This window comes from Artemia franciscana, chromosome 1 (genome assembly GCF_032884065.1).
Source record: "Artemia franciscana chromosome 1, ASM3288406v1, whole genome shotgun sequence".
NCBI lineage: Eukaryota > Metazoa > Arthropoda > Branchiopoda > Anostraca > Artemiidae > Artemia > Artemia franciscana.
In genome coordinates this window covers 67,623,974-67,636,477 of record NC_088863.1, presented here as the reverse complement: position 1 = coordinate 67,636,477, position 12,504 = coordinate 67,623,974, and the positions used below count along the sequence as shown (strand labels likewise).

General features: G+C 34.4%; 1 protein-coding gene across 1 annotated transcript in view; it reads right to left on the bottom strand.

The window, feature by feature from the left end:
* Window positions 1-417: 417 nt before the first annotated feature.
* The window catches only part of LOC136033169 (spectrin alpha chain-like), a gene marked incomplete at its 3' end in the record, with an annotated part of 117,795 nt that continues 105,708 nt past the window's right edge, over window positions 418-12,504 (bottom strand). Inside the window, 3 exon segments of the mRNA XM_065713855.1 lie at window positions 418-612; window positions 1,727-1,862; window positions 5,126-5,334. Of these exon segments, the coding sequence (XP_065569927.1) occupies window positions 418-612; window positions 1,727-1,862; window positions 5,126-5,334 (540 nt within the window).

Genomic DNA, 12,504 nt, shown 5'->3' with positions numbered 1-12,504 from the left:
GGGGAGGGAAGGGGCAGGTTCTGCTGCCAAAATTATAAAAACATTTTTCTTTTATTACAATACAACTACAATACTTAATATTAAGTGAATAAACATCAAGTATTGCAGTTCCAAAAATAGACGGTTTGTTGGACAACGGAAATACAGGGTCAAGAAAAGCTATTTAATATACTTTTCCTAAAAGGCTAAGAAAACAATTTAGAGAGAATATATATATATACATACATATATATATATATATATATATATATATATATATATATATATATATATATATATATATATATATATATATATATATATATATATATATATATATGAAAAAACCCGAAAAAACAGGAAATTAGCCTACTGGTCTACTAAAATTCGCTTGTAACACAAACTGTAATTTTAAAGATTCTTCTAAATAAAACTAACCTCGTCGGCGTCTCTGGAGAATTGCTGTAAAGTCTGTGATTCGCCTAGCTTTGATCTCCGATCAATAAGAGCTTCCTTCAATTTGCGCCATCTCTCCAGAACTTGCTCCTTCTTGTCACGAACGTCGTCAGTGGCATAATGTTCAGCATCGATCAATTGATCAGCAAAAGTGGTAATAGCAGCTATTTTCTCTTCCTAAATATAATACACAATAACAGAAAACAAGGAGATTGAAGAAGGAGAAGAAAGAGAGAGGAAGAGAGAGAAAAAAAGAGAAAAGATACACAATGAGTAGATACAGAATAGAGAGGATAAAGGAAGTATAAATCAATGTTTTCCTCAACCGCTTCAGCTTAGTGAGAAAGACGATCACAGGTATGGCGGAATTTCGACCTGAGATGGACTACATCGACCAGCTCTTTACTATGATGGATCCTTGAGCACCAAATGAAACATAATCAGATCACTGAGAAAAAAAAAACAAACATAGAATGGGGAAAGGACAAGAGAAAGAACAGAGAGAAGGGAGGAAAGAGAAGGAGGAGGGAGAGAACATTTTTCAGCAAAATTTTAAGACTAGATTTTAAGTGTCAAACTAGAGATTATCAAAATTTAGTACCAATTGTAGAGCTTAAAAAAAGAAAAAAAAAGAAAAATGACAAAAACGGTTTATTCAAAACAGATCACAATTTACATATCCATTCTAGCCAAAGCATACACTGATTTTAAACTTACCCCATCCCCCCCCCAATTCATAAAAATAATTCAAGCCCCTTACCCAAAAAGTGATTACATCATATTTAAAACGGGCAGGTGAAAAGTCAACAATAAAACATGCCATTATTTCTTTTATCGGATATTCTTCTTCCATCAAAGTTAATCAACTCAGTAATATTATGTATATATTATTTTCTATAGCAAATTTTAATTTTTGGTTGGATCTCTGCAATCAAATTCTAATAGATACAGCGTTTGCAATAGATTTTTTGTTTTTATCAGACAGTCGAAACTTGCCTTAAATCCAACAATATTATAAACAAAGACGGTAAACACATAATATTACTACGATGTTACGGCTTAGAGGAAGAGAAAACCAAACGCGTGGCTTGAGCCACTAAGCAGAATAATGCACGGGGAATCCAGGAATTGTTTGACCTCTTATACATACAAGAAAATACTAGAAGACGTACGTAGTTATATATTCGTCATATTTTGATTCTTCCTTCCCAAATTCAAATTTTTATAAGCAAAAAAAAAAAAAAAAAAAAAACATTAAAATAATATCTATAAAAAAAACTGAGCATTATACCTGAGCATTGATGGCTTTGTCAAAATCTTCATGTTTTTTAATAAGGGCTTCAACATTGTCTCCCCTTGAGTCAACTTCTTCCGAAGCAAGAAAAGCCTCACGTGAAGACATCCAACTCTCTGCCTGTTCGCAATCACTAGAAAAAAACAACAACTATATATTCGGTCATAATTTGAACATTAATGACAATGAAAACCATTCATTTTCAGCCGAAAACAATTCTCTTTTAGAGGTTGTTTCCCCTTTTTTAAAGATAAGGCAAATTTTCTCGGGTTCTTAACTTTAAATTGGTAAGACTAAACTTGATGAAATTTATATATGTGAAATTTATATATGCACACACACATACAAACACCCAGAAAGAAAGATTGTTTTTCAATTAAATCTATATTACGTTGAAAACCCTTTTTAGAAATTACAATTTTTCGAGTCCAAAACAAAAACAAGCTCTACTTTTCAGCGCCTTTGCAAACGACGTGTACTTAAGTTATGCTATTTTGGCTTTAGAGCTAAAATTTATTATTTTTGATGTAACTACTAAAATAGTAATTTGAAATGTAACCAGATTTCTATTTGGGTTTTGTTTGATATTATTTACCAAAACATAAACAATAAAAACAGCAAAAATTTTTACGCAAGAACAATATTAAAAAATTAAGGCAAGTTGATTGATTTTTTATCTTGTTTTTCTAAACTACGTTAAAAAGGATTCCCAACAACTAAAATCTATTTTTTTTAAAGAATCAATAGAAGTAATACTACCACCCGCCAAAAAAATAAACAAAGTCAATGCCCAACAACAACGAGTAATAAAAGAAAAGAAGAGAAAAACATACTCAAATAGTGGGCAGCATTATGTTAAGTATATATGTTACTGTGAATGTCCAAAACATGGTTAATATCGATATTTACCCGTGAATGTCCGAAGTTCCTTTTTTCCTGCTAGGATTCAATTAACTTCGCGAATCAGCTTTTTCAGTCTTATGCAAGCTTTGAGGGTAAAAGTTAAAGTAGGTTATGTTAAATTAGGTTATAAATCTCAAAAATGGGTTAAAAACCTAACCTAACCCGACATTTTCAAACTGTGCATAAAACTGAAAAAGTCTTCTTTTCTTCTGAAAAAGTCTCTCTCAATTCTCCTTTTTAAAACAGTAAAAAACTTTAGCGTAAAGAGCGGGGCGTTGATGAGGAAGCAGACTATTTCATATACGAAGTAATTTCTGTTCGTTTTAAGTTTAATATCGTTTTTTTTATTTAATTTCTGAACGTTTTTGAATCAATGCATGCTTTGATTTTGGCTCTCCACAGAGGAATAATCAAAACGAAATTTGCATTTTTTTTTATTTTTTTTTGGCTAAATGGCTTTCTCATAATTTTGATCGAATGATTTTGAGAAAAAAAAGAGCGGGGGAGGAAGCCTAGTTGCCCTCCGATTTTTTGGTTAATTAAAAAGGCAACTAGAACTTTTAATGTTTTACGAATCTTTTTATTAGTAAAAGATTTACGTAACTTATAAATTAGCTTACATAAAGAACTTTTGTATTCTCATGTTTTTATTACATATATGAGGGGGTTCGCCCCCTCGTCAGTACCACGCTCTTTACACTAAAGCTTAAATTTTGTCCCAATTCATTAAGAATGACCCCTGAATCACAAAAGCCGTAGAATAAATAGTTGAAATTACTAAAAATACTTTAGCGTATAGAGCGAGGTATTAGAAGGAGGTGAGCCCCTCATATGGGTAATAATTTCTGTTTCTGTTTTAAGTTTTAATGCTGTTCCTTACTTCCAGCTGAAAAAACTTTTTCATATTTATTTTTTAATTTTTTTTTTTTAATAATGCTAGTAAATGCTAGCTCATTCTAGGATGGGAAAAAGGCTAACAAAAAGTCACCGAAAATACCGACGAATGACAATGCACCAAGTAAGCACTCAATGTTAATAATACGTTAAAGTTAGATAAATAAAACAACGATAGAAGCCAAGTTTAATACTGATGACCAATTACACTTAATAGGTTTAAGAACAATAGAACTTGCTTCATTTCAAGACATAACATTCAAGTGGGAGAGAGAAAAAAAATGAATTCAGTGGAGCAAAATTAATACAGAGAATACAGAAAGCAAAATAGAGAGAAAAATAGAGAAAGTATTTTAAATTAATTAAATTGCCTGTGAGAAGAATCCTAAGAGTTCTATTTTATCCAAACCAAGCCAAATTTTCCACTTTGAAAAGGTGACGCTAGCTTAGCTTTGTACCGGGTTTCAAAGGAAAAATCTAAGAGATCTCGGTTTTCAGGTACGAATAGACCCAAGATAAAGCGAACTTTTTCTGAAAAGAAAGAAAGCCAGGGACCAAAAAATGTTTTCATTTTGATGTCCTTGGCACTTCTCATCATTTTTGGTGAAGCTCTTGGGCTATAAGTTTGGTTAACCAGAAGATTCTGAAATGGAAAATTTTCTTTTTTCACAATTGCCTTAAATCTTCTAGCTTTCCAGTTTTTTTTTTTTTTTTTTTACAATTTCAACAAAGCCTGTTTCATCTTTTCGGCACTTGTTTATGGGTATTTGTAGCTCAACCCTATTTAAAGCTTGAACATGAGACAAGTAGATAATGAGTGCAGCAGTCTGGCTTCACTTTAAGATAGCATAGCAATACAGAAACAGCCCGTATTGCAATACAGAAACAGCCCCCTTCCTCCTGGGAATTGCTCAAATGAGTGCTTGGAAAACTATACTCTAACATTCTGAAACACATCTTTATGCAGAGTGTAAAGGGGGAATAAGGGTTCGATACTATATTAACTGGGCAACAGTCATTAGACCTTAGAGATTCTATCATAATTGAGTCACGACAACCGTTAGACCCCATAAGTTTTGGAAAGAAGGAAGGACCAATTGATGCAGGTAAGTTTCGATTGGACGCCGTGAAATGGGCGGGATCAAATTATGGACTTATAAGCTCAAATTCCGGGGTGGAGCGGGATTTGCTTTTCACGGATATATTTTATACATGTATGGGATTACTCCTGTCCAAGAGGTTGAGGGTGATGAAGACTGATTCTGACTATATAAATATTTTCTCATTATCCGAATTTTCAAGAAATGGAGAACCTGGAATTCTAACGGTTAACAGATTTGTAGTTATTACAATATTCAAAAACAGATAACAAAGCTAACATAGACTTCGGTTATTCCAAGAATGCAATTTTGATTAATATCCACAAACAAAGGAAAATTCCAAGCTCTTAATGTTTTCATTAATTAGATTCGTTAATTTCAATTCATTAATTAGCTTGCTTGAAAGTTACCTAACAGCAGACATTTTGTCTAGCTAAAATAAATAGGACTTGAGAAGTCACCTTGATCCTTCAAATTCGAATATTCAAAATATAGATACCGGTAAAAAAGCTGCAATTCCAAACATTGATCAAGTTGGACTCGACGGGCCATCCATGCTCGTTCAAGTTCTTGTCTGGCTTGGTTAAGGTTCTCTAATTTGTCTTTAACTTCCGGTGCAGCATAATGGTTGTTGCTAAGCAACAGTTGACCAAAGAGTTCAAATGCTTGGAAAGTTCCAGATCTTGCGTCCATTTCAGTTCGGTGCTCCTGAATAAACATAGATTATTAAGTAATAGCAGTATTTATAATAACAAAGAATAAATTAATAAAATCAATTTTTGATACCCTCTTTACAGAAAGAAAACTAAATCTTTGTTTTTTTGCTTATGATCTTTTGACCTTAGAGAATTAGAACTAATTCTAACGAGCACGAATTTTCGCTTTCTAAGTTTCCATTTTACTGCTGATTTCTAAGAGTCAGTTAATTTAAAAGCGTGAGATATTACTGGCGAAGTAAATTAATTAGGTTTCATCTCTTTTGAAGTTTTCTTTCACCACCTGCTTTTGAATAAATAAATTTAAAATATGATTGCAATTTGTTTTCATTTTAAGTTATACGATTATTTTATTACATCTATTACATTAGCACTTGATACGTTTGCACATAATTTCGAGAGGCAGGAAAGGAGGTTAGTTCGTCAAAACGCAGTAAGTATACCTAGGAAACGTGGAGCATCTGTGCCTGTCTCCTCTCCCCCGTCTCTAAAAGTGGAATCGCTTTCCTTATAAAGCCTTTATGAATTAATCAATCCGTAAATCCGTACAAAAGCAACCAGTCTTTGGCACTTGTTTCACTCATAATTTGTTTTTAGGAATCAATTACAACAAACTTCCAAAAAAACCTCAATAGTTCAAAAACGCTATATTGTGTTAAAAATGTAAACATACTCCCCCGTTGAAGTACCCCTCCAACTTAATTGACTCAATATTTATTTGGGCTGTAAGGCAACAATTTCTGAGACCACACTGGCTAATCATCACAGAATTAAAAAATCGCAAAGGAGAATTGCAAATTACAAAGAAAAATCGCATCATTTTTACTGTTCTGCGTCTCAACAAAAACATTTGCATAAATTTTTCTTCCGTTTTTGACTGACTATTATTGTCATCGTTTCACTCTCCTTTGTGATTTTTGTTTTGTCGGGCAATAAGTATTGGCAGCCCTGCTGTTGTTGCGAAAACAGTATTTTTTAAAGGGACACTTTAATTTCTAATTTATAAGAGAAAGATTAGTGATTAGAAAAACAAACAAAGAGAGTAACACAACGAGGATAACTGCAGACTACCAAAGTAACCGTAGGCTATATACAAAAGACATGAGAGGAGCTGGACATCATTTCACGCCATTCATGCTGTTGAAAAATTAACTGTTTTTACCAGAACTAGGCTATATAAACATAAACAGTTCTTAAAAGGGTATCAGACAATTGCTACAAATCAAGACCTCGAATTAAAACTTCAACTGACCCTCATTTAAATAGCTACAGCACTGAGTTAGGGGTAACTTATACGAGTGGAAACTGTCGCTAGTGTTGACAAAAAACATCAACATTATCTAGCGTCTGGCGACAACTAGTATTTATTCAAGCTTTGCAATCCTTTTTCTGTAAGAAGCTGGGATCAGCCATTCATTACTACAATAATTTTACCAACTACACAAATCAAATTGATAACGTTTTATTATTACACTGAAAAAATGCTAAGTGTCACCAAACGCTAGATGACATTGAGTTTTTTTTTTGTCGGTACTGGTGCCAGTTCGCACCCTTGTAATTATCCCATACTCTTTGAGCTAGACTGTAATAATAAAGAGGTCAAAGTAAATAATATAATTCCTTGAAGCAGCCAAAGAAAAGAAATGACTGAGTAGTCACTTGAAATACAAAAAGGCGTCAAGAGACCTTCTTTGGTAACACATAGAAAAAAAGCATCGCCTTTAAATTCAAAAGGCAATATTAAGATATATACAGCTTTAAATAAGGATAAACGGAGTAAATTATTAGTTAATAGTACACGCTCATGTATTAATACATTTTTCAAATTTTCTAATATTTTGAATAATTTACTAGAGCTTTTATCAGTCATTTCGAGGGAGGAGCGAACCCCTTTCCCCCACTGAATACGGCTTTGGGTAGGATAGAGCCAATCTATATGCCTCCTTGGTAACTTTGATTTCGGAGCGAATTTAAGATTAGTTTAACCGTGTTATTCCTTTTCTCCTAAATAACAACTTTTATTTCAAAAGAGAAGAAAAGATAAATCTTTTACCCTTATGGGGTCAATATATAGATCGTCATGTTATAAATACAAATCAAGCATTCCATTTGAGGTTTAGCTCAAATCAGAAAATAGAATAAATTAGTTGATTAAAATAAAAACCTTTTTTAATTAAAACAAGAGCTAAGAGCTCATATAGCACTTGTGACGAGGTTGGAAGAGCCAAGAGCCAAGAGCTCATATGGTATGAGCTCTAGCAAAATTCTAAGGATCAATAGATTGCTTTATAAGGAAAATCAGAGGCGTAATGCCGGTCACGGTTTAAAATAAGAGCTCTGAGTTACGAGGTGCTTCTAAATATCAAAATTCATTAAGATCCGATCACCCACTCGTAAGTTAAAAATACCTCAATTTTTCTAACTTTTCCTCTCCCTTCAGCCCCCCCCCCCCAGATGGTCGAATCGGGGAAAACGACTTTATCAAATCAATTTGTGCAGCTCCTGACACACATACCAATTTTCATCGTCCTAGCACGTCCAGAAGCACCATACTCGCCAAAGCACTGAACCCCACCACCTAACTCCACCACGAGAGCGGATCCAGTCTGGTTATGTCCATCACGTATCTACGACATTCATAAGCGTTTTCCAAAATTTCCGGTTTCCCCCTCCAAATCCCCCCAATGTCAAAAGATCTGGCTGGGATCTGAAATAAAAGCTCTGAGACATGAGTTCATTCTAAAAATCAAATTTCATTAAGATCCGGTCACCCGTTCTTAAGTTAAAAATACCTCAATTTTTCTGATTTTTCCAAATTAACAACCCCCAGATCCCTCAAAGAGAATGGATCCATACTAATTAGGTCAATCTAGTATCTATAACTTGTGCTTATTCTTCCCATCAAATTTCATCCCGATCTCTCCACTCTAAGGGGTTTCCAAGATTTCCGGTTTTCATGATTTCTGTTTCCCCCTCCAACCCCCTATGTCCCCGGATCCAAATCGAATTGGAAACGGAGCATCTGAGACATAAGATTCTTCTATGAATCAAGTTTCATTAAGATCCGATCATCCATTCGTAAGATACCTCGATTTTCACGTTTTCCAAGAACTCTGGTTTCCCCCTTCCAACTCCCTTTAATGTCACCGGATCTGGTTGAGATTTAAAATGAGAGTTCTAAAGCACAAGATCCTTCTAGATATCAAATTTCATTAAGATCTGATCAACCGTTCGTAAGCAAAAAATACCTCATTTTTTCTAATTTTTCCGAATTACCCCCCCCCCCCCCAACTCCACCAAAGAGAGCGGATCCAGTCCGGTTATGTCAGTCACCTATCTTGGACTTGTGCTTATTCTTTCCACCAAGTATCATCCTGATCTCTTAGCTTTAAGCGTTTTCCAAGATTCCCCCCTCCCTTGGATCCGGTCGGGATTGAAAATGAGAGAGTTTCGAGGTCCTTCTAAATATGAAATTTCATTAAGATACGATCACTCTTTCGTAAGTCAAAAATACCTCATTTTTCTATTTTTTTTAGAATTAGCCCTCCCCCCAACTCCCCCAAAGAGAGCAGATCCGTTCCGGTTATTTCAATCCCGTATCTGGGACTTGTGCTTATTTTTACCGCCACATTTCAAGATTTTAGCCCCCCCAACTTCCCTTTCACCAGATCAGGCCGGGATTTAAAATAAGAGCTCTGAGACACGATATCCTTCTAAACATCAAATTTCATTCAGATCCGATCACTCTTTCGTAGGTTAAAAATATCTCATTTTTTTAATATTTCAGAATTAACCCTCCTCCCCCAACTTCCCCAAAGAGAGCGGATCCATTCCTGTTATTTCAATCGCATATCTAGGACTTATGTTTATTTTTACCACCAAGTTTCATACCGATCCCTCCACTCTAAGCGTTTTCCAAGATTTTAGGTCCCCCAACTCCCCGCAATGTCACCGGATCCAGTCGGGATTTAAAATAAGAGCTCTGAGACACGATATCCTTCCAAAAACCAAATTTAATTAAGATCCAATCACTCCTTCGTAAGTTAAAAATACCTCATTTTTTCTGATTTTTCCAAATTAACCCCCCCCCCAACTCCCCCAAAGAGAGCGGATCCGTTCCGGCTATGTCAATCAAGTATCTAGGACTTGTGCTTATTTTTCCCACCAAGTTTCATCCCGATCCCTCAACTCTAAGCGTTTTCCAAGATTTTAGGTCCCCCCTCAATCCCCCCAAGTGTCACTGGATCCAGTCGTGATTTAAAATAAGAGCTCTGAAACACGATATTCTTCTAAACTTCAAATTTCATTAAGATCCGATCGCTCCTTCGTAAGTTGAAAATACCTCATTTTTTTCTAATTTTTAGAATTACCCCCCCCCCCCAACTCCCCCTAACAGAGCAGATCCATTCCGGTAATGTCAATCACGTATATAGGACTTCTGCTTAGTTTCCCCACCAAGTTTCATCCCGATCCCTCCATTCTAACCGTTTTCCAAGATTTTACGGCCCCCCAACACCCCCAATGTCACCAGATCTCGTCGGGATTTAAAATAAGAGCTGTGAGATATGATATCCTTCCAACATCAAATTTCATTAATATCCTATCACCCGTTCGTAAGTTAAAAATTCTTCATTTTATCCGAATTAGCGAACCCCCCCCCCCCCCCCAGATCGTCAAATCGCGAAAACGACTATTTTTAATTTAATCTGGTCCGGTCGCTGATACGCCTGCCAAATTTCATCGTCCTAGCTTACCTGGAAGTGCCTAAAGTAGCAAAACCGGAACAGACAGACCGACAAAATTTGCGATCGCTATATGTCACTTGGTTAATGCCAAGTGCCATAAAAAGTAGAAAAGGGAAAACATTGCCTCATCAATACGGTAATAGCATCATATGAAAAGCAAAAATTTTAAAATTGCTGAAATATCTTTTTGGCTTTTTTTCTATCAGCCATTATGAACCACCTAAGCTAGATTCTTTTTTTTTATGAAATAGCAAATGTCAGACAAACTAAAAAAATATAACAGTGAAAATTAGAATGAATAATATTTAAGACATGAAAAGTCATTTTCCAATTCGTCTTAACTAATTGAATAGATTCAACATTGAAACTTAGCCCAGAATATATAGAATTCAATTTATCATTTGAATTTGGACGTGTCATGGACTACCAAGCAAAACTAAAAAAAATTTGAAAAAGATTTAGAAAGATTTTTTTTTAACAAAACTGAAAATCAGAAAGAGTTCTTTATATAAATTTCATAAAAATGGTAAAGGAGAAGGAGGGGAAAGTTGCGAAGCAAGGTCGTTCCGAAGGAAGAGACAAGAATATTAGAAGAGGTTCTAGCACCAGAAGGGTTAAGTTCATCAGAGACGAAAAACACTTTTAGTTGTGTTATTTATTAGTGGTCATTTAAGAAGCAGCATACCTGAGGAGGTAGAATACCATGACGAGCATCAATCTCCGCTCGATAATTCTAAAAAATATTAGCTGTTGAATCTTCAGCTTTTTTTTTTAAAATTCAAATCCTTTACAGCACTGACTGGTAATATTAATAATAATAAAAACATATTAAATATGAGAACTAAATAAGGTACTACATCGAAAGATTTGCAACTATTCCAATAATCAGCTTTCACTCCAAACAGTTAAAATTCTGCTACTTAAGGTATTTGTTATGGAGTTTGCGTATTATGGTTCTTTCTAACTACGGCGTAGTATATCTTAAGACTTTACATTATGTAATCATGGAACGCTAGTTTTGTCTGTAAAGTAGGCAGTTTACGGCACACTGAGGCTCTTCACAGAATTTTAAGGTACACTGAGGAACCATCGACACGGTAGCAATACAATGGAATTTTGAAAGAAGAATTTATTAATTTTGAAAATAAAGTAATTCACTTTAGCTACAATACCTTTCAAATTGGATCAGAGCTAGAATTCTCATGTGAATACCGCAATTTTAGTTTTCGAATATTCTTATTATGGTGAATGTAAGGAATTCAGACGATGAACATGATAATTGTTTTAATTTTTACGTTAGTATAGTGCGAAAAGTCAAATTTATAATACTCAACATAATATAAAAGGACCACTTAGTACAAACAATTACGTTTATGGTGTGCAAGTCATTTTATGTCGTTTAATAAATGCTTTCTATAGCTTAGAGTCGTTTATATGCTATCACTGGTTATCAACTGGAGTAGAATAAATACCTATAATTTTTCTTCCATTTTAGCGCAAAAGCCTGAAAACACTGTTTATCTATTTTCTCAGAACCAGTGGCGGATCTAGGCCCCCCTGACGCAGTGGTGCATTTGTGGTTGGGACCGCTTGCTCTGGTTTGGGTTAAGACGAGAGTTATTTTTTTTGTACTTAGTTTTAATAATTAAGTTTTTAATAATTTTTTAATTATTAAGACTGTTTTGTTTAGTAAACAAGTTTAAAACAAGGTTTCAGTTACTTTGTGCGGTCTCTGTTAGATTTTAATAATGACGCATACGGCCAAAAAGTAATTAACTAAATTTAGGTTAATCAAGGAAATCTGTCCGTATTACCACAGAAGCCAACTGGGAGGCGAAAATCATCCTATTCATAATAACAAGGAGGGGAAATTTAAAAACCTAACTTCTATAGACTGTCGAAACGATATTTCAGGATTGTGTTGTCACAACGGGTTTAAAAAGCAATGTATTCACTTCTTTTTACTGTCAAAAATTTGTTTTCTTGTCTTGCTATGGCACTGAGGCGAATAAATTGATACCATTACTTTTTTTGGCTGTCTGTTTTGGTTTTTTGTGTTTGCTTTTTTTTGCAAAGCAGGGTGGTTTCTACAACATCGTTGTTTTTTTAAGGGATTCGTATAATAGAAAGTAAATGTATGAGAAGTGCAAAAATTATTAATTTAAGTCTTAGATTTTGGTGGGCAGATGGTGGCCATTTTACTGCCTATTTCTATCTAATTAAAGCTAAGCTCTGCATTATATGACATATCACTTCCACTGTTCATAATAAAGAAATAAAATAAAGGCCAAACTCTTTAGAACTTTAATAAAGGTTCATACAAGTATATACTTAAAACTAAGCATATGCGTCGAAATACTCCTTCAAAGGTCATAGCAATCATTTACGAAGAATAGATTTTCGAATAATTGTTTATA